Source organism: Trematomus bernacchii, unplaced genomic scaffold (assembly GCF_902827165.1).
Source record: "Trematomus bernacchii unplaced genomic scaffold, fTreBer1.1, whole genome shotgun sequence".
NCBI lineage: Eukaryota > Metazoa > Chordata > Actinopteri > Perciformes > Nototheniidae > Trematomus > Trematomus bernacchii.
Window position 1 is genome coordinate 6,267,807 of NW_022987567.1, and position 27,651 is coordinate 6,295,457.

A 27,651-nucleotide genomic window follows, 5' to 3' on the forward strand; every position below is an offset into this window, starting at 1 on the left:
CAGCATGGGTATGGAAACAATATATTGACAGCCAGCTGTTGGTCATGAAGCTGGTGGTTGGTGTCTTTATGCTCCTGCAGCGTATTTCACAAGGAGACATGTTTATGTTGTTCTGCTTATGATCACATTAAATCCATTTTGCCTTATTGTAACCATAAATGTGTCTCATTCCTACAGAAAGAAACTGTACCAGAAGACTGAAGCTGCCAAATGGATTTAACCCATAATACTATTTATTCACACGTTTCCCACTATAACATATTGAAATGTCTATTCCACCTATCATGCTATTTTTAGGCAATAGCATAGGTCTCAGATATATAAAAATCTGCTCAAAATACCAAACAGATCACCCATTCTAGCCATGCCTCATATCCCTCTATTTCACTTCCTGTTTCCAAAGTGCAGATTTTATGTATCTACCGGCAGATTCTGCCGTGATGAAACGCCATATCATGGATTATCAAGGATTATTTCTGAAACAGTATGGAGCTCAAAGGCTTTCTCTCTTGCCGGTTATACCACAAGGGGAGTTCCTTTTTATTTCCTGCTTCTTCACACACATGCTCTCCAGTACATGATGGTGAAATATAATCAATCAAAGTCATTCAAACTAGCTGCACCTTTACCAGCTTTGATAACACTTTAATGCACCAATAATTATAAAACATATCGTATATATTATTCTGAAATGGACCAATCTGCACAATGACTATACTTTTGTTACTTTATTAAGTATATTCTCCAATACTTGTGTACTTTTACTTGAGTGACATTTTGAATACAGGACTTTCACTTGTAACAGAGTACTCTTTGGTGTTTATACTTTTACTCAAGTACAAGATGTGAGTACTTCTTCCACCTAGTCTAAATTGTGTAATCAGCAAAGGAAGTGTGACGTTTTCCCACATGTGTTGTTGCATGCGCACATTCCGCTCAGCACGTGGCGCTGTGGAGTGTCACGTTCCTAGTGAAACCTCAGAAGAAGAGGAAATGCAAAGCCAAGAAAAGCAGAAGCCGAAGAAGAAGAAGCAGGTATAACAACCAGACGCTCAGCTCCTATCTCAACAGGGCGAATATACTTATTTTTAAAACGTATATCCTTATTTTACTACCACTCGGACTGTATCCAGTAACAGTAAGCTGCTATTCACATTGTCTCTACTGTATTTATCTGGGAAGAGTCCTTTAGCATCCACTGTGTGTTTACGTCTGGTGCTTTTTAGTATTTTTAGTGACGTTATTGCAACTTGCTGGCTGTGACATTTGCTGACACAGCATACCTGAGATGAGCTGAAGACAATAGGAGCTTCACTGCACACTTTGGTACGAATTCTGCATATATATATATATTGCTAACTATGCTAAGATATAATGACAGTGTGTGAGCTATTAATGTCAAGGCTTAGCTAGCATGTGTGTGTGTTTCTACCTGGATAAGTGAGCTAATGTTCACCTACTTAAGATATATGGGAACAGAGGGAACAGAAAGTAGACATCCGGGAAGAGAAGAGATTTGTAGACTCAGCTGTTTCTTACTTTAGTATTTCCTGTTTTACGTCTCAGTTTCACACAGAGCTGGGAGAAGTACTCAGATCTTGAGTAAAAGTAGAAGTACTCAGATCTTGAGTAAAAGTAGAAGTACTCAGATCTTGTACTTGAGTAAAAGTAGAAGTACCAGAGTGTAGGAATACTCTGTTACAGTAAAAGACCTGCATTCAAAATGTTACTCAAGTAAAAGTAGAAAAGTATTATCATCAAAATATAGTTAAAGTAGCGACAGTAAAAGTAGTCATTGTGCAGATTGGTCCATTTCAGAATAATAAATATGATATGTTTTATAATGATTGATCATTAAAGTGTTCTCAAAGCTGGTAAAGGTGCAGCTAGTTTGAATGACTTTGTATACTGCAGGGTAGCTTGTGAATTTACTCCAGGTGGAACTAAAGTCTGATTTAACACTTGATTATATTTCACATCATTCATCCACATCTGTAAAGTAACTAAAGCTATTACATACATGTAGTGGAGTCAAAGCACAAAGTAGCATTAAATGGAAATACTCAAGTACCTCAAAACTGTATTTAAGTACAGACAGTACAGTACTTGAGTAGATAGATAGTAGATACTTGGTTACTCAGTACAATTCCTCCACTAGCACAACAGTATTATAGTATGTAAAGTAGAGCCAGTGTTTGAACAAACCCTGTGTATCTCCCAGCTCTGTGTGTGTGTCACGTGATGTTGTGTGTGTGTGTCACGTGATGTTATCTGTAGCATGTTGGCAGGAAGAGCTATTTGTCCTGTCAGCGAATTACTCAGCTGCTACATGCTTCCTCTGCTGCAGATAACACACTGTGGTTTCTAACATGGACATATCACTAAAGTAGAAGTTTTTTGTTGTATAAAGCTTTATTTGTGTAGCACTTTTCACTTTTCATAAAATAAACCTTTAACAATCAGTATCAGAAATGCTTTATTCGTCCCGTAACTGGGAAATGTACATCAGGGCTATTCAATTAGTTTGGAATGGGGGCCGGTTGATGAAAATGATCCAAAGCAAGGGGCCGGGAAAAAGATGGCTTGAAATATGAGCAATCATATTTAAGAGCTTCAGATACAGTAAATACTACAACAGCATCGTGGAGTGCATATATTGTGTTTAATTCAATCAAACAACATAGCCCCAAGGCCTTTATAGATCTAAATGGCAAGTTCAGAACTCAGTAGGCCTACATGTTTCATTTGATTTCATTTAGGAGAAATGATCTAATCATTCACGCAGAGATGCAATCAATGACAGGAGTTGTCACTACAGTATAGTAGGTGGGTTCGAAACCCGAGCCCGTCGAAGTTTGCAGGCATTGTCTACCCCTCTATCTCTCAATGTAACACCCTCTCTGGAATAAAGGCACTATGGCACAAAAAAAAAAAAAAAAAAAAATCTTAAAAAAAAAAAATTGATTACTTTTTAACATTATACTCAAAGGGCCAGTAAATATCACCCCGGGGCCGGATTTGGCCCGCGGGCCGCCAATTGAATAGCCTTGATGTACATTATCACAACAGCAGATAAAGTGAGGAGAATGGACTTGGATATTAAAAAATAACGAATGACTAAGAATGCATATGTTATTATTAGTAACTCAATAAGTTAGAAAACAAATAACAGATATGTACAGCATGGTTAACAAGTAGCAATGTAATTGTTGTTTTTAATGTGTAATAATAAAATTGCAGATTCAGAATCAAGTTTATTGCCAGGTACGTTTACACACACTGGTGTCTGGTGGAGCAAACATAAACAATCTAAGAAAATAAGTTAAAAAATGTAAAGATAATAAAAATAAGTATTTAAAAAAATAAAAAAATAATTAAAAAGACAGGTATTTACAGCAAATAGAAATAAAAATATACAAAGAACCTTAAAAGCTAAAAAATAAATAAAAATAACCTATTTTATACTAAATATATTTTTATTTTTATAGGAAGAATGCTTACAAATAATAACCATACAGTAAATACCGTACAGTAAAGCCTCTATGCTGACATGTTGTTCACCTGATCAACATCTCAAGACTATTAACATTTTAAATAGTGTAAAATGTAAACTTCATTTCAAGATGAAAATACAACAGTAATTAACCAAATACCTCAATGTCATTTTGACACAATATTGTATAATTTGGTGCGTTTACTAAATACTTTCACAATGACATGATACATATTTATCAGTAATGTGGATTTAATGACAAAGGCATATCAAACATCAGCTTTAACAGTCTAGTAAGTTCAGGGAATGATGATGACGTCACTGTAATGCTGCCTTAAAACCAGGAAAAGACAATATCTAGTATCATAATATCAAATCTTTATATTATACATGAACAATAAGTAAGAACATGACAAGCATCAGGGGGCAGTGGCTCTTTGACTCACTGAGCTTCAGTTTAAGGTTGAGGAAGAGGAAGAGGGGGGGTCCTGGAGTCTGGATCAGAACCATTTGGTCTCTTAAAGCTCCTTTGTGTGAACCTAAAGAACTCTGAAACCAGTTAGTGTGTTTCCTGTCGAGATCACTGCAGCGCCACTAGAGGTCCTCCTATCTAATGTGTAAAATAAACCATCTTCACACCTGATTTAAAGGAAACATCTGAATCACTCTGCTTCAGAATATAGTGTTAAAGAAACTTCAACAATTACAATATCTTTATTTTACATAGCGTGAATTATATACCCAGGCAAAGTGATTACTAGCTAGAATGCAACGGCAGTAAGGTCAGCTTTGTTGTGGCAATTTTAGAAAATGCTCAAAAACGATGCCTGCTTTTCAACAGTCTGAGTGATTTTCCTGTTGTATTGTTGGGTGTGGTTTATCTTGAGAACCCCTCACCCAAACACTGAACACTGTGATGCCTCGGGTCCTGAGCAGGGTGTCACAATTTCAAATCAAAACTTAAAATCAAGTGATATTAGGTTTTGATTTAGTTCTTCCAAAAACAGATCTCCCAGTGGTTTACTGCTCAAAGACACAGAGCATCAGGGGGCTAGGGGTGGGCAAAATGACCTGACATTTGACAGTTTCTTTTGCACCGATAGTACTACATATATAGGTATAACAAAAGCAAACGGGATTTTCATCTTTCGGCTTTACGTGTGACTCTTTTGGCGATATAAGTGGAACATAATTGGCAGTCCAAAATGCTTTTTAAAAAAAAATGTCATCCCTGAAATAGAGGTGCCGCGCCATTTGTGGTCTGACATACAGCAAGTCGAAGTGGGGATTACAAAACACTACATATACATCTTTGAAGTATTTTTGTATTTGTATAACTTTGATGCAGTGTGAACATAACAGTTGTAAGTGAAATGATAAAGAAAGAATAATAAAATATGTCTAGGCTTCATTGGGTAAGATGCTACTGTATGTAGATGAATACAAACGAAATATAATTGTATGCAGTTTTGAAGATGTATACTGTCTTATGGGCTACGCTAAGCAATGTTTTCAGTTTTTATACTACAGTCAGGTCAACGTACGTAGTCTATCTGAGAAGAAATAGGATGACTGTCTTTAATGCATGGAGTTAAATGCACAGAAAATTCAAAATAAACAATAAAAAAAACACCACAAATATACAACGGCTTCACACAGCAAGTAGAAAATAATTCCTTCACTGTGATTGCACCGTGCACAACAACATTACAAAAAAGAACCCTGACAGTGCACAAAACTGGACTTCATGCTCGTGCACTTACCGACTGTTCTACATAAATAATGCATGTTTTACGGTTGCTGTGTGCCAGTTACTGATTATTTTTTTACAACATGCTTCCTCCCAGTCAGGTGATGAGCGTTGGGAGGCTGTAGCTGAACGTCTGAGGCATCATGGAGGAAGACTGCAGGCCTCTGCTGAGCTCCGAGCAGCAGACAGCAGAGAGCTATTCCCAGAGAGGCTCCACGGACTCCCTGGACTACAGGGCTAAAAGGTAGAAACACGACACCGATCAATATCACAATATCACCAGCACTGCGCCTGCGTGACAGAATAATGCAGACACACACTGAGGGTCATGTTCAATACGAAAGAGGGGGTGCAGACTGAGAGCTATAATGACAACTTTAATACCAGTCAACAGACACTGGGTTATATTTCATACAGGATTTTTGGGCAAGAATCTGTCACAAAAATGGTCTTTTGAGCTTGTAAAGTGTTTGTCTATCTATCAACAAAAGCATGTCACTGTCCAAATATAATATAATAATAATAATAATAAAATAAGCTTTGTTTGTATAGCACCTTTCATAAAAGAATTGCAGTTAAAATAGCATAGGATAGGCGTATAAAAAAAATAGATTTAGATTGATGGTATGATGATACAATTGTGCATAGTGAAAATAACAGGTGACAGGGAAATGCATCCGAATTGTACAAAAATGTAATATAAGTGTGTGTTGGGGACTACTTTCAGTGGCGGATTAATCCACATTTGGTGCTGTAGTGATGGTGTATGTGGCATTAAATCAAATAGAGGTGTGTGTGTGTGTGTGTGTGTGTGTGTGTGTGTGTGTGTGTGTGTGTGTGTGTGTGTGTGTGTGTGTGTGTGTGTGTGTGTGTGTGTGTGTGTGTGTGTGTGTGTGTGTGTGTGTGTGTGTGTGTGTGTGTGTGTGTGTGTGTGTGTGTGTGTGTGTGTGTGTGTGTGTGTGTGTGTGTGTGTGTGTGTGTGTGTGTGTGTGTGTGTGTGTGTGTGTGTGTGTGTGTGTGTGTGTGTGTGTGTGTGTGTGTGTGTGTGTGTGTGTGTGTGTGTGTGTGTGTGTGTGTGTGTGTGTGTGTGTGTGTGTGTGTGTGTGTGTGTGTGTGACCCCATGACCCTGAGCATGCAGTGTGTGTTAGATGATAACATGTCCTTATAACCTGGAATGCTCATGAGCAAATACTGAGAAGTTGAATGTGTGTGTCCTGCACCACCTGAGTTAATTAGTACTGTGTGTGAGTTTTAATCCAGTTAGCTATTTCACAGTGACCAACTAGCTTTCTAGGACATACCTGAAACTACTAACTACCAGTGTGTGTGGTGTAAACAAATAATGGGAATAATAAAACTATAAACACAGGCTAACTCAGCACTTTGGCTCCTACAGCTGGTTTGAAAGAGTCCTTGGCATGTTTGATTTAGTGGACTATGAAAAACTGAATTCCTTAATTGACATTATTTTCCTCTACTTTTTTAGGCCTTTCTACGTGGAGCCCAGGAACATCGTGGGTGACGTCCCGCAGGAGAGGGTCTCTGCTGAGGCGGCCATCCTCAACAGCAGAGTGCATTATTACAGCCGGCTGACCGCCTCCTCTGACAGACTGCTAGTAAGTCACATCACTGCTAATCACTAGTTTTTAGCTTTTAGCTTTTAGGCGCCACAAGCCTGGAACAAACTGCCTGAAACATTTTTTTAATTTTTTTTAAAATTATTATGTGTTAAATGCCTACGTGAAGCACTTTTAATTGCCTCTGTCTTAAAATGTGCTGTACAAATAAACTAACCTTAACCGTAGTTGTCATGGCCAGGGACCACTTATCATGATCATGGATGTATAGAGAGAATTGGATACAAGCAGGGCCCCTTTCATTCCTCTGAAAGTTGCTCATTGGCCTGACTACCCAGTACAACAAATCTGGGGCCAAAGTGCATCCGCCAAGTGTTTTACTCGAGCCCTGCCCCCAATCGATTTGCGGACATCTTTTTCCCAATGTGGAACAAAGTATGTTTGGGCCCAAATAACGTCACAGACTTTAGCGGGACAAGTGGTATGTCATGACAGGACGGGACTAATCAGTTAGCATGCTCATTTCGGTAGCTATCTCTGCAACTCAATACATTGACATGTATGGCATGATGTCAACATTATAGAGAGGCGAAGTCCCTCTCCATGGGACCTTATTTCTGAAAAAGTATGTATTGAAGTCAATGGGGAGAGAAAGCTTTTCTTTTGATTCTTTTTTAATTGAGCCACGAATTACACATATGATGTTTGTCAATTTAAAAGATAATTTTACAAGTCAAAAAAATACAAATGTGTCTTAAAACTGTGAAGTGGCACTTTTGTTTGTGTGAAACCGCTCAATGAACTACATCTCCCGTCTCGCACCACACACCAAGACGGCCGTCACGTTGGCACATTTCACTTCTTTCTTTCAGAATGAGGCGGAAAGTATTAAAAGAGGTGAAAATCACTCCAAGTCTGGGCATGTTGAGAGCTGTACATACACACAAGGGGAGTTAGTCGGTTCCTAAGAGCCAGCATGCGGGACCGGGATTCTGGGATGTGTAGTCTTTCTAGTTGCGTATTTTTCATAGTCTTATATTTCAACAGTTTTACGACAAACTGTGAATTTTTTTGACTTGGAAATTATTTTTTAATCAGCACTTTTGAAACAGGAAGTGAAATAGAGGGATATGAGGCATGGCTAGAATGGGTGATCTGTTTGGTATTTTGAGCAAAACACTTCATAGACATGTTTTTTTATATATCTGAGACCTATGCTATTGCCTAAAAATAGCATGATAGGTGACCTTTAAAATAACTGCCATGTGTGCCTGTGTTTTCTTTCCCCTTCAGAGTCCTCCAGACCATGTGATCCCACACACAGAGGAGATCTACATCTACAGCCCACTGGGGACAGCTTTCAAGGTGACAGGCAGCGACCACTCCTCTAAAAACCCCAGTTTCATCACCATGTAAGCCCTGTCAGCTGAACAGTCCATCACCCTGAGCTAAACGTGCTCTTCATACTCCGACTGCTTTCATTCTGACCTTGCTTTCATCTCTCCTTTGCAGATTTGCTATATGGAACACAATGATGGGCACATCTATACTCAGCATACCTTGGGGTATAAAGCAGGTGAATCGCTTTACTCCACATACTCCTTAAACATGACGTGCTGCGTATTGACCTTAGTTATTCTGCAGGATGTGCTCTTTGAATTCACCTAAATCTGGATATGTGAAGTACCTTGTTCTTGGCAAGATACTTAGGAGTGCCCCATTAACAAGTTGTGCTTATTTTTGTTGTTATATTTCCACGTTCTGTTTTTAAAAAGTTGTATTAGTTTGCCTTCTGAAGCGGCTGTTAAGATAGATAGGTAGGTAGATAGACAGGTAGACAGGTAGATAGACAGGTAGGTAGGTAGATAGGTAGATAGATAGATAGATAGATAGACAGGTAGGTAGATAGACAGGTAGATAGACGGGTAGGTAGATAGACAGGTAGACAGGTAGATAGGTAGATAGATAGGTAGATAGGTAGGTAGATAGATAGACAGGTAGACAGGTAGACAGGTAGATAGACAGGTAGGTAGATAGACAGGTAGACGGGTAGATAGGTAGGTAGATAGACGGACAGAGGACAGACAGACAGACGGACGGATAGACAGATAGGTAGACAGGTAGACAGGTAGATAGGTAGGTAGGTAGGTAGGTAGATAGACGGACAGAGGACAGACGGACGGATAGACAGATAGGTAGACAGGTAGACAGGTAGACAGGTAGACAGGTAGACAGGTAGACAGGTAGACAGGTAGATAGATAGATAGATAGATAGATAGATTAGTACTTTATTGATCCCAAATTGGGAAATGTTTGCGTTGCAGCAGCATAAAAAGACAAGGCATTGTACATTAGAGAAATAAACAGTCCAAAATATTTCAGAAATAGAAATAAAATAGCATAAAAAAGTTAAAGAATATAAAAAAATATATATACATGTGGAAATACACATTTCCAGTAACAAATATAACGCAGGATATTATTGTGCAAGAATGGATTATTCAATATTAAATAGAATATGAATGTAGAAGCCTTATTGTGTTTGAGTTATCAATCTATCTTTTGGTTGTTCAAATCACTCGTTCTTTTCCCCTGGTTTATTTAATCGTTTTGTTTCATCCCTAACCACTTAGAGTATTTGGGAATCGCAACCCTCTGCCTCTGTAAGAATGCATGTAAATGGGTGACTGCTGACTATATGTAAAAGGGCTTTGAGGGGTCATAAGGACTGGAAAGCTATATAAATTCAGCACATTTACCATTTACTATCTGTTGTATCTTTCAGGCTGGTTTCACTCTGGGGATCATCATCCTCATCCTCACCGGCCTGCTGATGCTCTACTGCTGTTACATCGTCCTCAAATCACCAAAAAATATACGTAAGTTATTCTACTCAAGTCTTTTAATAAATTGTCCATTAGAGTCTAAAATATATCTCTTTATTATTATAATGTTTTTCCTTTGAGACACTTGCATTTCTCTAGAACATGAAATCAGAAAAGCTGTACTGGGAATACACTACAGCCAATGTAAAGTCCTTTTTAAAAACAAATATTTAAATGGTGTAAAGCAGGGGTGTCAAACTCAAATACACAGTGGGCCAAAATTAAAAAATGGGTACTAGTCGAGGGCCGGACTGGTTCAATGTTTATTGCAAAACTTATTGAAATGAACTTATTGCACATATTAAACCTGGAACTAACAAAGCTTAAAGTGGACCTATCATGCTATATTTGAATAATATAGTGTAGGACCATACCTATATAAGGCATATTTATACTTTTTTTTTTTCAAAATACCAAACAGATCATGCATTTTAGCCATGCCTCATTTTGCTCAATTTGAAAATGTTTAGCTCTGTTTTTGCAAGGGCAGATTCAGTGAGAACAGCACCATCTACAGGCCTGGCATATGTACTACAGCGTCTCCAGCGCTTTCGAACGGCCGTGGCTGTCTCCTCCTGATTGGTGGAGTTGGCCCAATAGCCGTAGCGCCAACGTCCTGACGTCAGGAAAGTGTTCAAATCTGGATCAGTTTTTATCAGATCCGTTGCAGCCCCTTTTTTAGAGATTTGGGTATGGAGGAAAATAGAGAGGGTTGTGTTTTCTGACACTTGGTGAGTTCCCTGGAACACCGGGGACACGTATTCATGTATAAAAGACGTACAAAAGTGCATTTTGCATGATAGGTCCCCTTTAAATGATTGCCTATAAAAACAACATTAAACATTAAATAATCAGTTGCATTCATTTCTTATGGCTCTATCTGCAGCTTTTCCAGAGTCATTTCTTATGATTACATTTTTCCACAGGCCAACAACAGCTTCAACAAAACTATTTCCCTCAAAGAACAAACCAAACATGCCCTGTTGTCTCAAGAAACAAAGTGCAGAAGGAAACATCCATGTAAACTCAGTGTGCTGCTCTGTGATGCTAGTTCAAGCCAGATACTTGGCATCTCATCTTGGGTGCAAGTTCATCAATGTTTGGGGTCAGGCTCTGAGCTGAGGAGACCCTCAGGATTGAGTGAAGGTGTGCGTGCAATATACCGGCGGGCCAGATCTAATAGTAATTAGAAATTATCCTGCGGGCCGAAATTAAATCCACCAAGGGCCTGATTTGGCCCCCGGGCCTTGAGTTTGACACATGTGGTGTAAAGGGTCCCCTGGTCGGATCGAAACCAGGTCCTCCGCCTCCCCCTCCTCCGCAGGGTCTTAGCCCCAGTGTATAGTCCGCCAACTCTTCCAAGTAAAGTCAATATTGTCTCCAAGCACCAGCACGTTGTTGTTGTAGTGTTTGTTATTGGATTATTGTACGTATTTACTCCATAGCTTATGTTCTATCGAGGAGAAGCTCTGTGGCTTTCTCACATTCAGCGTGAATTTTTTTTGGGGTGAAATGAGTGTGTTGGACAAAGTCAGAGAGGTGTGTGTCTTCTTATGCCAAAAGTGTGAGAGTTAGACATTGTGAGAAGTTTCAGCTGATTATTTGTAGTGTTTGTAGGAAAGGTGTATGCCTCCATTTTGTCCCCAACACCCTTTACAAAAACCCTTGTGTGTATCCTTTATAAAAGTGTTGACTCTTATCTGGTAGAGTGTGTACTCAGCATCAGAGATAGCTAAAGTACACACATTCTTTACTCAAGTAGAAGTACAGATACTCGTGTTTAAAAATACTCTGGTAAAAGTAGAAGTATTGACTTTACTTTGACTTGAGTAAAGAAGTTTAGAGGGCTTTGAAATGTACTTCAGTAAAAAGTACCCATAACTAGCAGCTGTTTTAAAGAGTACCTGACCCCCCTTTATATTAATAGAACAATAATGTCATTGTTAGCTAATGAATGTTTCCATGCTGAACAACGGCAACATGACAACGTTTTCATTGGTCCCTCTTCTTTAGAGAAGACCAGGAAATGATGGATACACGGATCGTGTTCAAATCAATAGGCACGCAATGACTCTAAATAATAATGATCACGCCACCAAACACACATTCAAACTAAAGGAACCAGCCTGTTTGGGAAATGTAAGAAGTAGAAAGTACAGGTATTTGTGTTCAACATGTAAGAAGTAGAAAGTACAGGTATTTGGGTTCAACATGTAAGAAGTAGAAAGTACAGGTATTTGGGTTCAACATGTAAGAAGTAGAAAGGACAGGCATTTGAGTTCAACATGTAAGAAGTAGAAAGTACAGGTATTTGTGTTCAACATGTAAGAAGTAGAAAGTACAGGTATTTGGGTTCAACATGTAAGAAGTAGAAAGTACAGGTATTTGGGTTCAACATGTAAGAAGTAGAAAGTACAGGTATTTGTGTTCAAAGTGTAAGAAGTAGAAAGTACAGGTATTTGTGTTAGAAATGTAAGAAGTAGAAAGTACAGGTATTTGTGTTCAAAATGTAAGAAGTAGAAAGTACAGGTATTTGTGTTCAAAATGTAAGAAGTAGAAAGTACAGGTATTTGTGTTCAAAATGTAAGAAGTAGAAAGTACAGGTATTTGTGTTCAAAATGTAAGTAGTAGAAAGTACAGGTATTTGTGTTAGAAATGTGAGAAGTAGAAAGTACAGGTATTTGTGTTAGAAATGTAAGAAGTAGAAAGTACAGGTATTTGTGTTCAACATGTAAGAAGTAGAAAGTACAGGTATTTGTGTTCAAAATGTAAGAAGTAGAAAGTACAGGTATTTGGGTTCAAAATGTAAGAAGTAGAAAGTACAGGTATTTGGGTTCAAAATGTAGCATGTTCTTGCCAGCCTGTCACACCTCACAGCAGCAGCATGCACACCGACATTGACCGAGTCATACACACACACACACACACACACACACACACACACCAGATCACACTTGTTATGAGTGCACTCATAACAAGTGTGATCTGGAGTAACATTCATAAAGCAATGTTTTCTGTACTAAATGTCCGTGTTCTCAGCAGAGAGGCTTGACGATATCATAGAACACTTATTGATGCACTTGTTATGGCAATGTGTGTGTCCATATGGTATTTAGATTACTGGTATTTGTGAGAGTGATTGTTCGACAGATGCAGTTTAGTTAGAGGTTTATTGAAGTAACTGTACAAAACATATTTCCAATTATCATTTTGTAAGAGCTGTGTGCTCTCTCTACCTTTCCGGTCACATGTGACACCGTTTAAAAACCCGTGTGTAGCTAATCACCGCCACCAAGTGTCCAAAAATAATATTGCATGATTAGCCAACATTGAACATAAATGGCTCCTACAGTAATCAACTAATTGCTTACTTATAGTGTCAGTTTGGTCTTGTAAAAGCTTTAACTACTGAATCCTTTCATCCACAAGGACGCAGCAAGAGGTTAACAAATTATTCAATTGTCTTTGATTCCTTTTAAGATGTAAGTAGGGGGTACAATATTACCTCTCTCCGGCAGAAACTGAAACTGTCTTAACATTTCGTAACCTTCGTTGTGAATCAGCATCTATATAGCAACAAATAATAAGGAATAATAATTAAGAAAAATAATATTTAGTGGCTTTTAAAAATGTTTTTCTAACAGTTTCTGTACATTAGCAAGTGAGTTTATAGCAAATGCACACCTGCACAGTTATCAATAATAGACTAATCACATCTTCAAGGTGTGTTTACCAATATTTCAAATGTATTTTATTTTGTGCAGTTTACCAGCAAGTGTTTGCATGGAACTATTTGTACACACCTGGACTCAAAAAGCATTGCACATGGTCAGGTAGTGCAGCAGGTTAAAGCAGACTTCCTGTTGGAGGGTTTAATAACTTATTCTCTCCACTTCTTGGTTTGGAACGGCACTTAATATGGCGGACCCTCCACGCGAATTGGAGGTGGAGGGAGAGGATGTAGGGGTTGGTTTGGAATTGGGCCCAAAAGGCTACATGTAAAGCAGGGGTGTCAAACTCAATTTCATCGCGGGCCACATTAGCATTATGGTTGCACTCAAAGGGCCGGTTGTAACTATATAAATATACATATATAAATATATAATATATATATATATATATAAAATAATGTATTATATTATATTATTGCCTCTGAATTGGATTATTATCGGATAGGATAATAACTTGCGTAATTAACTACCAACTACGTCTGAAAGCAGAAGTCCAGTGCAAATAATTGCAAGTCTCTTCAGTGCGCATGTCACAAAACGAGATGCATTGTGGGACATGTAGTTTATGGGCAACGTACTTCTGTAAAGCGGCATCTAACCGTATAATAAACGTATTATATTCTTTGCAAGCTCTTGCAGGCCACATAAAATGAATTTGCGGGCCAGATTTGGCCCCCGGGCCTTGAGTTTGACACCCCTGATGTCAAGCTAAATACTGGGACTCATGAAAAATGCATGAGCGTGAAGAACGCTAAAATATACTGTTTTAACAAAGATCTAGTCAAAGAGAATACCTCTCTTTGTGTTGTTTGCAGCCTACATAGACACGTCGGACTGGGAGTTCCCGGACGTCTGTAGATATTACTTTGGAAAGTTTGGCCAGTGGTCCAGTTTGGTTTTCTCCATGGTGTCCCTCATAGGAGCCATGGTGGTCTACTGGGTCCTCATGTCCAATTTCCTCTACAACAGCGGACAGTTCATCTACAGTAAGTCACAACACTCCTATTATACCAGAAAAAAGGGTATTTCATAATTCTGTTTTACTGTTACTTTGCTTATTCTATCAGTACCTGGCTGCGTGTGTCTTCAAATGAGCTGACATTTTGAAACATGGCTGCTGTGTGACGGCCTCACCTTGTGTTCAACAATGAGTCAATTAGCGTGTCATTTAGGGCTTTATGAATTCAGAGTTTAAGTAGGTTGTGAGGGGGGGTTTTATGTAAGACAAGACAACAGAACAAAGTAGCCTACGAGGGGAAGATATTTAGTCTCAAAACTCTTAAATTAAAGGTAGGGTAGGTAAGTTTGAGAAACCGGCTCGAGATACACTTTTTGTTATATTCCATGGAATGCTCTTAACATCCCGATAGCAATGAATATCTTAAGTGCTTTGACAAGAAATCCATAAAAAAATATCATCTGTGGAAGCCGTGGTACTGTAAAAAGCACGACCAATCATCTGAGCCGGCCCGGCTAAAATAACTGGATGGCCTACCTGCCTGTCAGCCTTCCATCTGTGCACAAACTTATCTCGTGCCCTCATTGGTCATGTGCGCGTTCGTGTGTGTTGGAGGAGGGGCTCTGTAAGGAAGTGGCAGATTTCTTCCGGCTGTGTATTTTCAAAATCTAGCGCACTCGAGCTGGTTTCTCCAAAATTACCTACCCCACCTTTAAAGGCTGGGCCGATAATCAGGCAGTATGTCTAACTATAATCTGTATTTTAAAATGTATTGTAACTTTGTAATCCTGCTAGTTATCCTCATTTAAAAATTGTTACTAGTAATCTTATTTCATCTTTTGTTTTTTATGTAACTGTAAAGGAATAAAGTTACTTTTTTTCTTTCTTTGTGTTACTCCCCTGGCCTGATTATCAGTGTTCGTCCCAATCAAATGTGCAAAAAGAGTCTTTGTTTTGATCAGTTTCTTCTCCTGTCTGCAGACTACTCTCACAATGTCAACATGTCCGATTCAGAGTTTGGGACCAACGGCTCGGATAGAGGTAAGTCACTAACGACACTCGACTAATTACTTTATGGTAGATTATCGTTTCAGAAGAAGTTAAATTGAGAGAATTTAGTCCTAAATGCATGACTTTCGACAAAGGATATCAAGTATTGTCTTCAAAACTTTAAAGGTCCCATGTCATGCTTTTCCGGTTATTACCCGTCCCCTTGTGTGTTATGAAGGTTTTTCTGCATGTAAACGGTCTGCAGAGTCACAAACCCTCAAAGTTACACCCTGTAGTGAGTAAAACTCTAACACAGAAAATACCTGTCTATGCTGCCCCAGAACGCCTCGTTGGACATTTCTCTTTTTCCATTTTTTACTTCCTGGGTCATAGTGACGTAAGGGGCTAAGTGACGTAACGGCTACGCAGATTGGTCCGCGGACTTCCTCACACACACACACACACACACACACACACTCACTCACTCACTCACTCACTCACTCACTCACTCACTCACTCACTCACTCACGCAGCCTTATCTTTTCTCCGCCGCAGCTCCGCGGATTTCTCAGCCTGAACTCAGCCTGAGCACACAAACTCACAGCCAGGCTACGAGTGTGTGTGTGTGTGTGTGTGTGTGTGTGTGTATGTGTGCTCAGGCTGAGTTCAGGCTGAGTTTCGCGTTGTCTCGCTGTCTCGCAGACCCCACGCAGCAACCAGGAAACGACACCAGTAACCCAGCTCACACTGTCCGCTCCAGCAGCGAGCCGCGCAACGTCCCGCCAACACGGCACCCAGACCCCACGCAGCATTCTCATCTGTTTGTCATTACTGGTGTCATTTCCTGGCTGCTAACAAACGCCATTGTAACACATAATCACTGATGTTCCGCTGTAACGGTGGTGGACTCATCAGAACAGAGTGGGCTCACAGGGAGGGGGGGGCAGGAGCTCCAACAAGGCGTTTAGGACAGAGAGTGAATACACATACTATACAGAGATGCTGTATGAGAAACCAATGTGAGTTTGGAACATTGAACAATGTAAATCTGTTCTAGTAGACCTCAACAATGGAATTATGATCAGTAGAAATGGCCATGACATGGGACCTTTAAGTAGATTTTAGAGACTTCTTACAGTTTTGGTCTGCTTTGACTTTAACATTGAATTCTAAGCATATAAGGATGCATCAGAAAACTAATAAATTAAGATATCTCCAATTGTCTCAAACTTCCTTTCTAGTTTTTTTATCTTAACCATCATGTCGTCTCCTTTTTTACCTGTTCATTTTCCGTGGAAACCAGCACCAGAAATGCCATATCTGTTAATGCTTTGTTAGTAAAGACATCACTTCAATCTTTTCACTTCACTAAGAACATTTCGAAATGTGCATTCTTCTACATAAAACATGTGTGTGTTCGTTGTCGACTCTCAAGTAGAAAAACACGCTAAAGTTAATAACCCGACTTTCCAAATAGTAATGCTCTGTTGATGTTCTTCCCACCAGTCATCTGTCCGTTCCCCAACACTAACCATGAGGGGAACCACACCGTCAGCACCCTCTTCCTCAGCGCCAGTGGAAACGATACTTCAGCCTCTACCTTTGAACACTGGTGGAGCAAGACGAACACCATCCCGCTCTACCTCATCATCCTGCTGCTGCCGCTGCTCTGCTTCCGCTCGGCGTCCTTCTTCGCCAGGTTCACCTTCCTGGGTAAGAGAGGCAACGTTATTATCAATCCTCTGTGTGTGAGATGCAGACAGGGAGGTGCTGTTTCTCACAATCAGACAATGTATATACAGTACATGCATACACACCTGTACACCCACTTATATATATAAACACATACATAATCAAACATAGACACATACATTCAAATACACACATTAAGAGGCGTAAATACAAAAATAACAGTCTCTTCTAAATGGACGTGTGTACTGTTTTCTATGTTATATCAATTTTCTGTGAGTGTTTCAAGAGATGTTAACGGTCTACTGTGAAGCGCTTCAGACTGCAATTCTTGTATAAAAGGAGCTATACACATAAAGCTTATTATTATATGACTTTTGGATTACATCAATTATCAAAACCAATGCAAATAAATAGTATGTAGTGATACTGAACAGTGTAACCCTTTACAAAAGGAGACACCAAGTGATATAAGATAATAATCCTTGTACGGAAATTCAGGTGTCAAGGCAGCAACAGAATAAGAAGAAGCACAGATATTACACGTGTCCTCTGCTTTTATTTATAGGAAAAGGTGCATTTCATTAAGCATACTCTGGGCAGTAGGACAATGAGCACATACTACAGTTTAAAAAAGCCGAAATAAAATCTGTAATGTAATGTTTTTCTTTCCATTTTCTCCAGGAACGATTTCAGTGGTGTACCTGATTTCGCTGGTCACCATTAAAGCCGTCCGCCTCGGTTTCCACCTGCAGTTCCACTGGTTCGACTACACCCAGTTCTACCTGCCAGGTAAATATCCGTCTGTCTGTGGTTCACGTCCAGGAGTGTAAACCGTTCCATAGATGTTTTACTATATTGTATAAAATGTATACCATGATATACAATATAGTACATTTCTTTATCTCTTGGTGTAATTGGTTGTAAGTGTTTTTGCCACCTCTTCCAAACAGACAGCTCCACTATGAGTCTCCCTGATGCCATGTATTCTGATATAATGAGTTTTATTTGTTGTCCCTTGATAGGATATTAAACCTAGCTGTTTCCTTGAACCTCAAGTCTTCTAAATCTGGCTTTTCATTAGTCATAAAGTTACAAAAAAGACCCACATTGAGGCATTTTTTTATCATTCTACTGTAGTTTCTTTCAGTCCTGTGTTTATTGACTTCTGTGTTTTTATCCATCACGTAGAGTAACAACCGTTCTCAGCAATGATTGGGTTAGCTATAACTAGATGAACCCTTTTCACAATGAAAAATACATTTGCAAAATATATTATAACAGCTAATGTTAGAGTGTCTTTTAAATATCATAAGCATATCTCTTACCTGTGTGTGAGACCTGAGTTCCTACTGTAGTCATGTCTTACTTAGTTTATGTATTACCTGGGAAGGGGCGGGGAAGAATTTGTTATTGGTTTGTGTGAAAAGGGCTATGTCTATAAAGTTGATTTGTATTTGATAAAAAGATACTCTTTCCCACTGACCATGTACATGTGACTTCCTCTAGCAACCTTTAAACACATGTGAAAGTCAGATAGACACAGCATTACATTAGAAAACCAGTCATGCTCCCGATCTGATGAACCCTTCTTATCTAGACTCTCGATCTCCCTGCTTCCTTGTTTCTTTACAGCGACAAATGTTTAACTTTTTCTCGGTTCTTTTAGAGTTCAGGACGCTTTTCCCTCAGTTCACGGGCGTCCTCACGCTGGCCTTCTTCATTCACAACTGCATCATCACGTTGATGAAGAGCAACAAGCACCAGGAGAACAATGTGAGCATTACACTGTCATCTCTGCTGACTTCAGGAAACACAGCTCAGTCTCACACTTTGGGTCCTGAGTCATTGTGTGAGACTTTGTCAGTGCCTTAATGTCCCATTCAGAAACAGGAAGTCAGTCCCACAGTGGTATATGTAGCTCAGTGGGTGTTTCTCAATGTCCAGGAAGGCTGCTCCAGAGCCACTTTTTCAAGGATGCTACGTCATCGAGTCCCGCCGAAGGACTGTTCCAATGTCCAGGATCCTTGGAATTCTACCGAGGCCGGTGTCCTTCGTTGCGGGAAATTTCGAGGCTGCACATGTGTAGACTCCGTGGTCTTAAAATCCCCACAATGCTTTGCGCACGGACCAATTTCCCAAATCTTTGGTGGAAATCACGCTCCATTTAAGGCAGGGCCTCGCATATGACGCACACCTGTTAGCTTGTTCCACCATTCTTCGTTTTCTGAGGCTAGGAAGGACCTGACTCGGAGGGACTTGACTCGGAGGGACTTGTCTTACCAAGGAAGCGTCATTGAGAAATACCCAGGGTGTTTCTCAGTGTCGAGTACGCTTGCTTGGTAGCACATGTCTTCCGAGTCACTTGCTTCAGAAGCGAGGCAAGAATACTTCCTGGCATTTGGAAAACGAAGAGTGGAACAGGCGAGCAAGTGTGCAGGTGTGCGTCATATGAGAAGCCCCGCCTTACATTTTCCGCCACAGATTTTGTGAAATTGGTCCGTGCGCAAAGCATTGTGGGGATTTTAAGACCGCGGAGTCTACACATGTGCAGCCTAGAAATTTCTCCAAACGAAGTACGCCGGGCTCGGTAGAATTCCAAGTATCCTGGACATTGGAACAGTACTTCGGCGGGACTCGATGACGTAGTATGCTTGAAATAGTGGCTCTGGAGCCTAACACCCCCCAGTGTGTAAAGCAGTGGTGTCCAAACTACGGCCTGGGGGCCATTTTGAATCGGCCCTCAGCAAATTCAAAAAGTATAATGGAATACGGCCCACAAATGAAACTTGTGCTTGTCTTATATTGTACTTCTTAAATATATATGTAAAAATATATCACACTGTATTCATGTGTTAATAAAACCACTTTTCAAATAAATCCAGTCAATTAAAGTTGGAAACATTTTCTAACAAATCTTAGTTGATAAGAAAAAATCCCAATAACTTATTTACATAACCAGCTAGACGTATACACTTCCTGTTTCCTCTTATTATAATCAATCTGAGGCTTCTGTTTTAAGGGATGAGCTGCCAACACTCACAAGCATCATGTACCTACAGTTGATTGATTTTGCTAACTTATAACTGAACTTATGAGGCGATATACCTCCAGTGAGCGGCCCAGCCCTTAGTATGTTTTTCTGTGTGTGGCCCTCGGAGAAAACAGTTTGGACACCCCTGATGTAAAGAGTTACTGAGTCTGATGTGATTTGTGTTTTCTGTTTCAGGTGCGGGACCTGTCCGTGGCCTATCTTCTAGTCGGGATCACCTACCTGTATGTGGGCGTGCTGATCTTCGCTGCTTTCCCCTCACCTCCTCTCTCCAAAGACTGCATCGAACCAGTGAGATTTTTACACTGACTTATATATAGTTTTCCTTTTTATATTTGTTTATTCATTGAATTGAACAGGGACAGTGCACATGAATCAACATGTCTGTAAATGTGCCAGTTGGCCAAGAGGCTATTTTTCATCTGTAGTCCCTAGACAGATGTTGTAAATCAACCTAAAGACAAATTTCATTTTAAACAAGTAAATAGAATCAAATAAAAACATGCAACATACATTACTGGAAATGTTAATAAAACAAATCAAATAAAGCTAAACAAAAAAGAACATGTTAAAACCCAGGCAGTGGGTTGTAAGGAGCAGAAGATTGCGTCAGTGTTTCAGAGCTGCCTCCTCACTAACCAGGTTTTAAATTGGGATTTGAATCAACTGAATGTAGTCTGGTCTCTGATTGTGGATGTGATTGAGTTCCATTGCTGTGCAGCTTTAGGTCCCATGTCATGCTTTTCCGGTTATTACCCGTCCCCTTGTGTTATGAAGGTTTTTCTGCATGTAAACGGTCTGCAGAGTCACAAACCCTCAAAGTACACCCTGTAGCGAGTAAAACTCTAACACAGGAAAGACCTGTCTATGCTGCCCCAGAACGCCTCGTTGGAGATTTCTCTTTTTCCATTGTTTACTTCTTGGGTATAGTGACGTATTTCGGGTATAGTGACGTAACGTCCGCGGAGCCGTTACGTTTGGACCAATCCGCGGACTTCCTCACACACACACACTCGGCGGGACGTTGCGAGGCTCGCTGCTGCGAGGAGCGGGACACTGTGAGCTGGCTCACTGGTGTGGGGTCGGCGAGACAGCGAGACACCGCGGAACTCAGCCTGGGCACACACACAAACTCCCAGCCAGGCTGCGGGTGTGTGTGTGTTTCGGGCTGGGTTTCGCTGTGTCTCGCTGTCTCGCAGACGGCCACTGGGCTCACAGGGGGGGGGGGGGGGGGGCAGGAGCTCCAACAAGCCGTTTAGGACAGAGAGTGAATACACATACTATACAGAGATGCTGTATGAGAAACCAATGTGAGTTTGGAAAATTGCACAATATACATTTATTTTAGTAGACCTCAACAATGGAATTATGATCAGTAGAAATGGCCATGACATGGGACCTTTAACAGAAAATGAAGACTGACAGAAATAACTTTTCCTGAGTGGAATAATGCATTTTATGTTACGTGGTTTGTCTTTGCTGTTTTTGGACGCAGGAGATATTCATCGGAGAGTTAGAGCCAATTGTTGAACTCCACCTAGTTAAAACAAGTGCCCTCATAAGACCCCCCCCTCAAACATTTCTGTATGAGGCAGCAGATTTTGGGATAGGGAAACAACAGTAAGAGATATTTCTTTAAAGTCACATTGTGGTTACTGTGACTGCAGCTTTGTCTCTTGTCTCCTGCAGAACTTCCTGGATAACTTCCCCACCAGCGATGTGATGGTGTTTGTGGCGCGGAGCTTCCTGCTGTTCCAGATGATCACAGTCTACCCCCTGCTGGGCTACCTGGTGCGGGTCCAGGTGATGGGCCAGATCTTTGGAAACCATTACCCCAGGTACCACTGAAGGACATCACATTACACCTCTCGTTATTTCTGTGGAAGCTCAGCAGACTGATGACGATAAGCACATTATCAGAGCACATTAAAACAACTGTGAACATTCATAAACACACCTCCGCCCCTCAAAGACCACTACTATTTAGAAATATTAATGGCTATTTTACCTGCATCCTTTGGTTACTATAACCCTTTATGAACACACAGTTAGAAATTCACTACATGAATACAGTTTTGTACATTTAACATCTTTAGACTGTAAGTGTAAATATGCACATTGACATTTAATTGTATCTCATTGCACTGTCATCGCTACTACCTCTGCTTTTACCACCATTTATTTATTTGTGTCTATTTTTTGACTGCAGTGAGAGTTGCCAAAGAAATGTCGTTGTACTTTGTATGATGACAATACAGATATATTCTATTCTAATAAGCTTTTAAAAGTTTCCTAAACATTACGTACCTGAACATTCTGTCTTAATGGCCAAACTGTTACTTAAGTATATTATATTATTTTCATTCTGGGTCCCAATGCATGACTGAATCCTCCGAGTCCATCACAGATCCTTTACGGTCCCACAGCAGGGAAATGTTCAGTGTTAAGATAAAATAAAATCAATTAAAGGTGGGGTAGGTAATTTATTTCAGAAACACTTTTTGTTATATTCCATGGAATGCTCTTAACATCCCGATAGCAATGAATATATATATATAATATGTCATCTGTGGAAGCCGTAGTACTGTAAAAAGCACGACCAATCATCTGAGCCGGCCAGGCTAAAATAACTGGATGGCCTACCTGCCTGTCAGCCTTCCATCTGTGCACAAACTTATCTCGTGCCCTCATTGGTCATGTGCGCGTTTGTGTGTGTTGGAGGAGGGGCTCTGTAAGGAAGTGGCAGATTTTTTCCGTTTGTGTATTTTCAAATTCTAGCGCACTCGAGCTGGTTTCTCCAAAATTACCTACCCCACCTTTAAAGGGGACCTATCATGCAAAATGCACTTTTGTACATCTTTTCTACATGAATATGTGTCCCCGGTGTTCCAGGGAACTCACCAAGTGTCAGAAAACACAACCCTCTCTATTTTCCTCCATACCCAAATCTCTAAAAAAGGGGCTGCAACGGATCTGATAAAAACTGATCCAGATTTGAACACTGTCCTGACGTCAGGACGGTGGCACTACGGCTATTGGGCCAACTCCACCAATCAGGAGGAGACAGTCACGGCCATTGCCGTTCGAAAGCGCTGGAGACGCTTTAGTACATATGCCAGGCCTGTAGATGGTGCTGTTCTCACTGAATCAGCCCTTGCACAAACAGGGGTAAAAAAGTCCAAATTGAGCAAAATGAGGCATGGCTAAAATGCATGATCTGTTTGGTATTTTGAAAGAAAAAAAAAGTATAAATATGCCTTATATAGGTATGGTCCTACACTATATTATTATAATATAGCATGATAGGTCCACTTTAAGGAAACAGAGACACTCAAAAATCAACAAAAAAGTCTTAAAAAGGTGAAATTAGACTTCCATAACCTGCTGAGTGTTGGACCTCTGAATGAGGGTTGAAATTATAATGCAACACATCTAATGTTTCTTCATCTTCCTGCAGCTTCTTCCACGTTCTGGCGCTGAACATTTTAATAGTTGGAGCCGGCGTCCTGATGGCCAGGTTTTATACCAATATTGGATCCATCATCAGGTATGTTTGAACCATCCCTATTCATACTCACTGCACAACAATTACTAATAAATCAAATGTAATAAGTCAATTGTTTTGATGTTCTAAATATTTATAATTGCAAAACTGTGTCTACAAAAGACATAAGATAACATAACATGGACAGAACTATGTGTAAAAGTCCTAATTACATTTCAATGTGGTGTGAAAACAGTATTAAGTTCATCATAAACCTGATGATGACTCCTGGAATTGTCTAACTGAACAGATGTGACCGTTATATTGTGTGTAGATAGATGTAGCCAAATGTATAAAACCTAGCTTAACCTTGAAGAAGTCCAGCATTTCACTCTCACTTTTATGACCTAGTATGAGCCAAGTTGTACAAATACTGGATCCTTATTACCCACAATGCGACTACTAAGTTCTCCTAGAGCCACAACATGTTTTTTATAAGGTACATTATCTGTCATCACCATTACAGATACCGGTAAGGTCCATAAATGTCACTTCAAAAGACCGTATATTCTGGCTGCCAACGTTTTGGAAGATTCTCCCACTTAAATCTTCAGTTTCTACAAAATCTTTTCATCCTCTCCTGTCCAACACAAAGAGTCAGTGTGTCATCGTAGGGGAGCACAAGATCTTCTGTAATCAAGTCGTAAAACACTACTTAGGAAACACACTTTAAATGAAACGCCATGTCCACGTACAGCATTTGGAGCTCATATGAGTCTGTTTCTCCGTTATGATTTCTTCAGCTTAGGGATTAATGGTGGCCGCCGCAAGTTGTCTTGTATGTTTCATTTACCATCTCTCTCTTTCTCGTACGTTTCATGTCATCTCTGCCGTCAATCAAAAGGCAATAATGCCCACAAAAATAATAAGATAAATAAATGTTTTTGCAAAATGTACCCATCAATTACTCTCTGAGTTGTGGGTGGTATTAATCCTTAATTTATTGTACTAGCCGTTATTTATTGCGTTTTTTCTGCAATGAGTACGTTTACTCTTAAGAACATTTTCCTAATTGTACTTAAAGGTCCCATGTCATGCTTTTCCGGTTATTACCCGTCCCCTTGTGTGTTATGTAGCTTTTTATACATGTAAACGGTCTGCAGAGTCACAAACCCTCAAAGTACACCCTGTAGCGAGTAAAACTCTAACACAGAAAAGACCTGTCTGTGCTGCCCCAGAACGCCTCGTTGGAGATTTCTCTTTTTCCATTGTTTTCTTCCTGGGTACAGTGACGTGCCCATACCCAAATGGACCCGTTACGTTACGACTTCCTCACACACACACACTCAATCTTTTCTCAGCTGCAGCTCCGCCGATGTCTCCTCCCTGAGACGGCGGGACGCGGCGAGGCTGTGAGTCGGTGTGTGTGTGTGTTTGGGCTGGGTCTCGCTGTCTCGCAGACGGCCACTGGGCTCATAGGGAGGGGGGGCTCCGCGGTCTCATTGTAGTAGACCTCAACAATGGAATTATGATCAGTAGAAGTGGCCATGACATGAGACCTTTAAATACTTTTACTTACTGTATGTACCATTCTTGTTGCAGTACTTTAACTTGAAATTGAGTTTTTGTACAGTGTGGTATTAGTAGTTTTACTCAAGTAAAGTATCTGAATACTTTAAACCAAGGATCCCAAGGAGTATCAGCAACATGTTCTTAAAGTTTAAAAAGTAAAAGTACTCGTTGAGATGTGTGTATACAATTATAATTATATTTATACATGTGACATTTCTACATAATAAGTAGCATTTTACTGTTGTAGACAAAGTAAAATATGTTAATAATTTTACTATTTTGTGACTTAAAAAGTTGAATTTTTAGAGATGCATTTTGTTAAAAAGTCAAATGTAGTGCAGTCAAATTACATTATTTCCCTTTCAAAATGTAATGATATAATATAAAGTAGCATAAAATAGAAATACAAGTACCTCCAAATTGCAATTAAGGATAGTACTTGAGTAAATGTACTTCCCACCACTGAGTAAACCTCACTCATCGACCTGTTGTGATGCTGCTCTCTGTCGCCCCCTGCAGGTTCTCTGGAGCAACATGCGGCCTGGCGTTAGTGTTCGTCTTCCCCTCATTGGTCCACATGATCTCCCTGAAGAGGCAGGGGCTGCTCCGCTGGCCCTCAGCGCTCTTCCACAGCTTCCTCATCCTGCTGGGCTTGGCCAACCTGCTGGGTCAGTTCCTCATGTGAACACTGAAGCATTTAGAAGCACCATGAAGGGATATATGAAATAAGGATGTAGATAAATGGAGTGCTAAACCACACACGGTGCTTACTATTCCACTTATTTAATGGCTAAATAATGACCGGATGAACCTCAGCAGCCGTAGATTTAATATCTGTTTCTGTGGTATAAAATGTAACATCACACTTACTGTTGTGATTTAAAAAGGCTTTATGTTTTAAGGGACTTTAAACCTATGTCTTGGTTTGATTATCTTTGTATTTCCTCTCACAATTACCGTTTTTTGATCGTTTCCTTCATGATTATTCCAACCTGCAGCTCTTTTGTTTCAAATCAAATCAAATCAAATCAGGTTTTATTTATAAAGCACATTTAAAAGCGATTTTTGGTCGAGCCAAAGTGCTGTACATGTAATAAAAAACACTACCACACCTCTCATAGTGTTGTTTTGACCTGTGAAACACCACTGTACACTACTCAGACACATTTAGAGCTGAAACCAAGAGAGTGTTGGACTTCTACCAATCGGATGGACAGAGACATTGCTCCAAAGGAATCCTCATGTTGCTCTCTGTCTGCTGGATGTGGAAATGCTCCATCATATCAGCTTAAAGTGTGATGCTGCTTTCACAAATGTGTTACTGCAGGGTCTAATTTGTTACAAAAGTGGATTAACCGCCGGATATTCTGATCATATACTGTGGAGTTGTGTCTGCATGACTCACTTTGGGGAATTCTCTCACTGTTTTTATGTTTTAAGGACAGCCATGTTGTGCGGATGTATTTTTGTTTTTCAAGAAACGTTTGGCACAATCTTTTAATTGTTATGAGCAGTGTTGATTTATGTGTTTGATATGTTTACATGATCCCTCTTTTCTAGATACTGCATCTAATGTGTTGTATGTTACTAATGATAGGATAGACAAAGGGAATATGTGCGTTTTAAATAAACCATCAGTCTGTGAGAACTGTAGCTCCTGCTTCCTGTTGTGCTTTTAACCGTGTGATCCTATTGGAGATAGTTGCAGTACAAAGGAGAAGAGACACATGTACATCAACACATTGTACGTGACAGGCTAAGGGGCGGGACATCTCTTAGCTGTTGACCAATCACAACAACGCCTATGCTGATATACACCTGAACATCAGCAGGAGAGGACTCTTTAAAGTAGAGACACGACATACTGATATACACCTGAACATCAGCAGCAGAGGACTCTTTAAAGTAGAGACACTACATACTGATATACACCTGAACATCAGCAGGAGAGGACTCTTTAAAGTAGAGACACTACATACTGATATACACCTGAACATCAGCAGGAGAGGACTCTTTAAAGTAGAGACACTACATACTGATATACACCTGAACATCAGCAGGAGAGGACTCTTTAAAGTAGAGACACTACATACTGATATACACCGAACATCAGCAGGAGAGGACTCTTTAAAGTAGAGACACTACATACTGATATACACCTGAACATCAGCAGGAGAGGACTCTTTAAAGTAGAGACACTACATACTGATATACACCTGAACATCAGCAGGAGAGGACTCTTTAAAGTAGAGACACTACATACTGATATACACCTGAACATCAGCAGGAGAGGACTCTTTAAAGTAGAGACACTACATACTGATATACACCTGAACATCAGCAGGAGAGGACTCTTTAAAGTAGAGACACTACATACTGATATACACCTGATCAGCAGCAGGAGAGGACTCTTTAAAGTAGAGACACTACATACTGATATACACCTGAACATCAGCAGGAGAGGACTCT

General features: G+C 40.0%; 1 protein-coding gene across 4 annotated transcripts; it reads left to right on the plus strand.

The window, feature by feature from the left end:
- The first annotated feature begins 970 nt into the window (after positions 1–970).
- slc38a9 (solute carrier family 38 member 9) lies at positions 971–26,835 on the plus strand. 4 transcript variants are annotated; one of them, XM_034126007.1, is made up of 16 exons: positions 1,023–1,138; positions 1,227–1,326; positions 5,341–5,487; positions 6,731–6,860; positions 8,115–8,233; positions 8,334–8,397; positions 9,607–9,700; positions 14,253–14,423; positions 15,377–15,436; positions 16,892–17,098; positions 17,759–17,866; positions 18,744–18,850; positions 20,304–20,417; positions 21,816–21,964; positions 23,584–23,673; positions 25,702–26,835. In XM_034126007.1, the coding sequence occupies exons 3-16, from the start codon at positions 5,387–5,389 to the stop codon at positions 25,865–25,867; spliced, it is 1,680 nt and encodes a 559-aa protein (XP_033981898.1). In that variant the 5' UTR covers positions 1,023–1,138; positions 1,227–1,326; positions 5,341–5,386; the 3' UTR covers positions 25,868–26,835. The 4 variants fall into 4 exon arrangements, with proteins under 4 accessions (XP_033981901.1, XP_033981898.1, XP_033981897.1 ...); XM_034126010.1 differs by lacking the exon at positions 1,227–1,326 and having other exon boundaries at positions 971–1,035; XM_034126006.1 differs by having other exon boundaries at positions 1,023–1,326.
- The last annotated feature ends 816 nt before the right edge of the window (positions 26,836–27,651 follow it).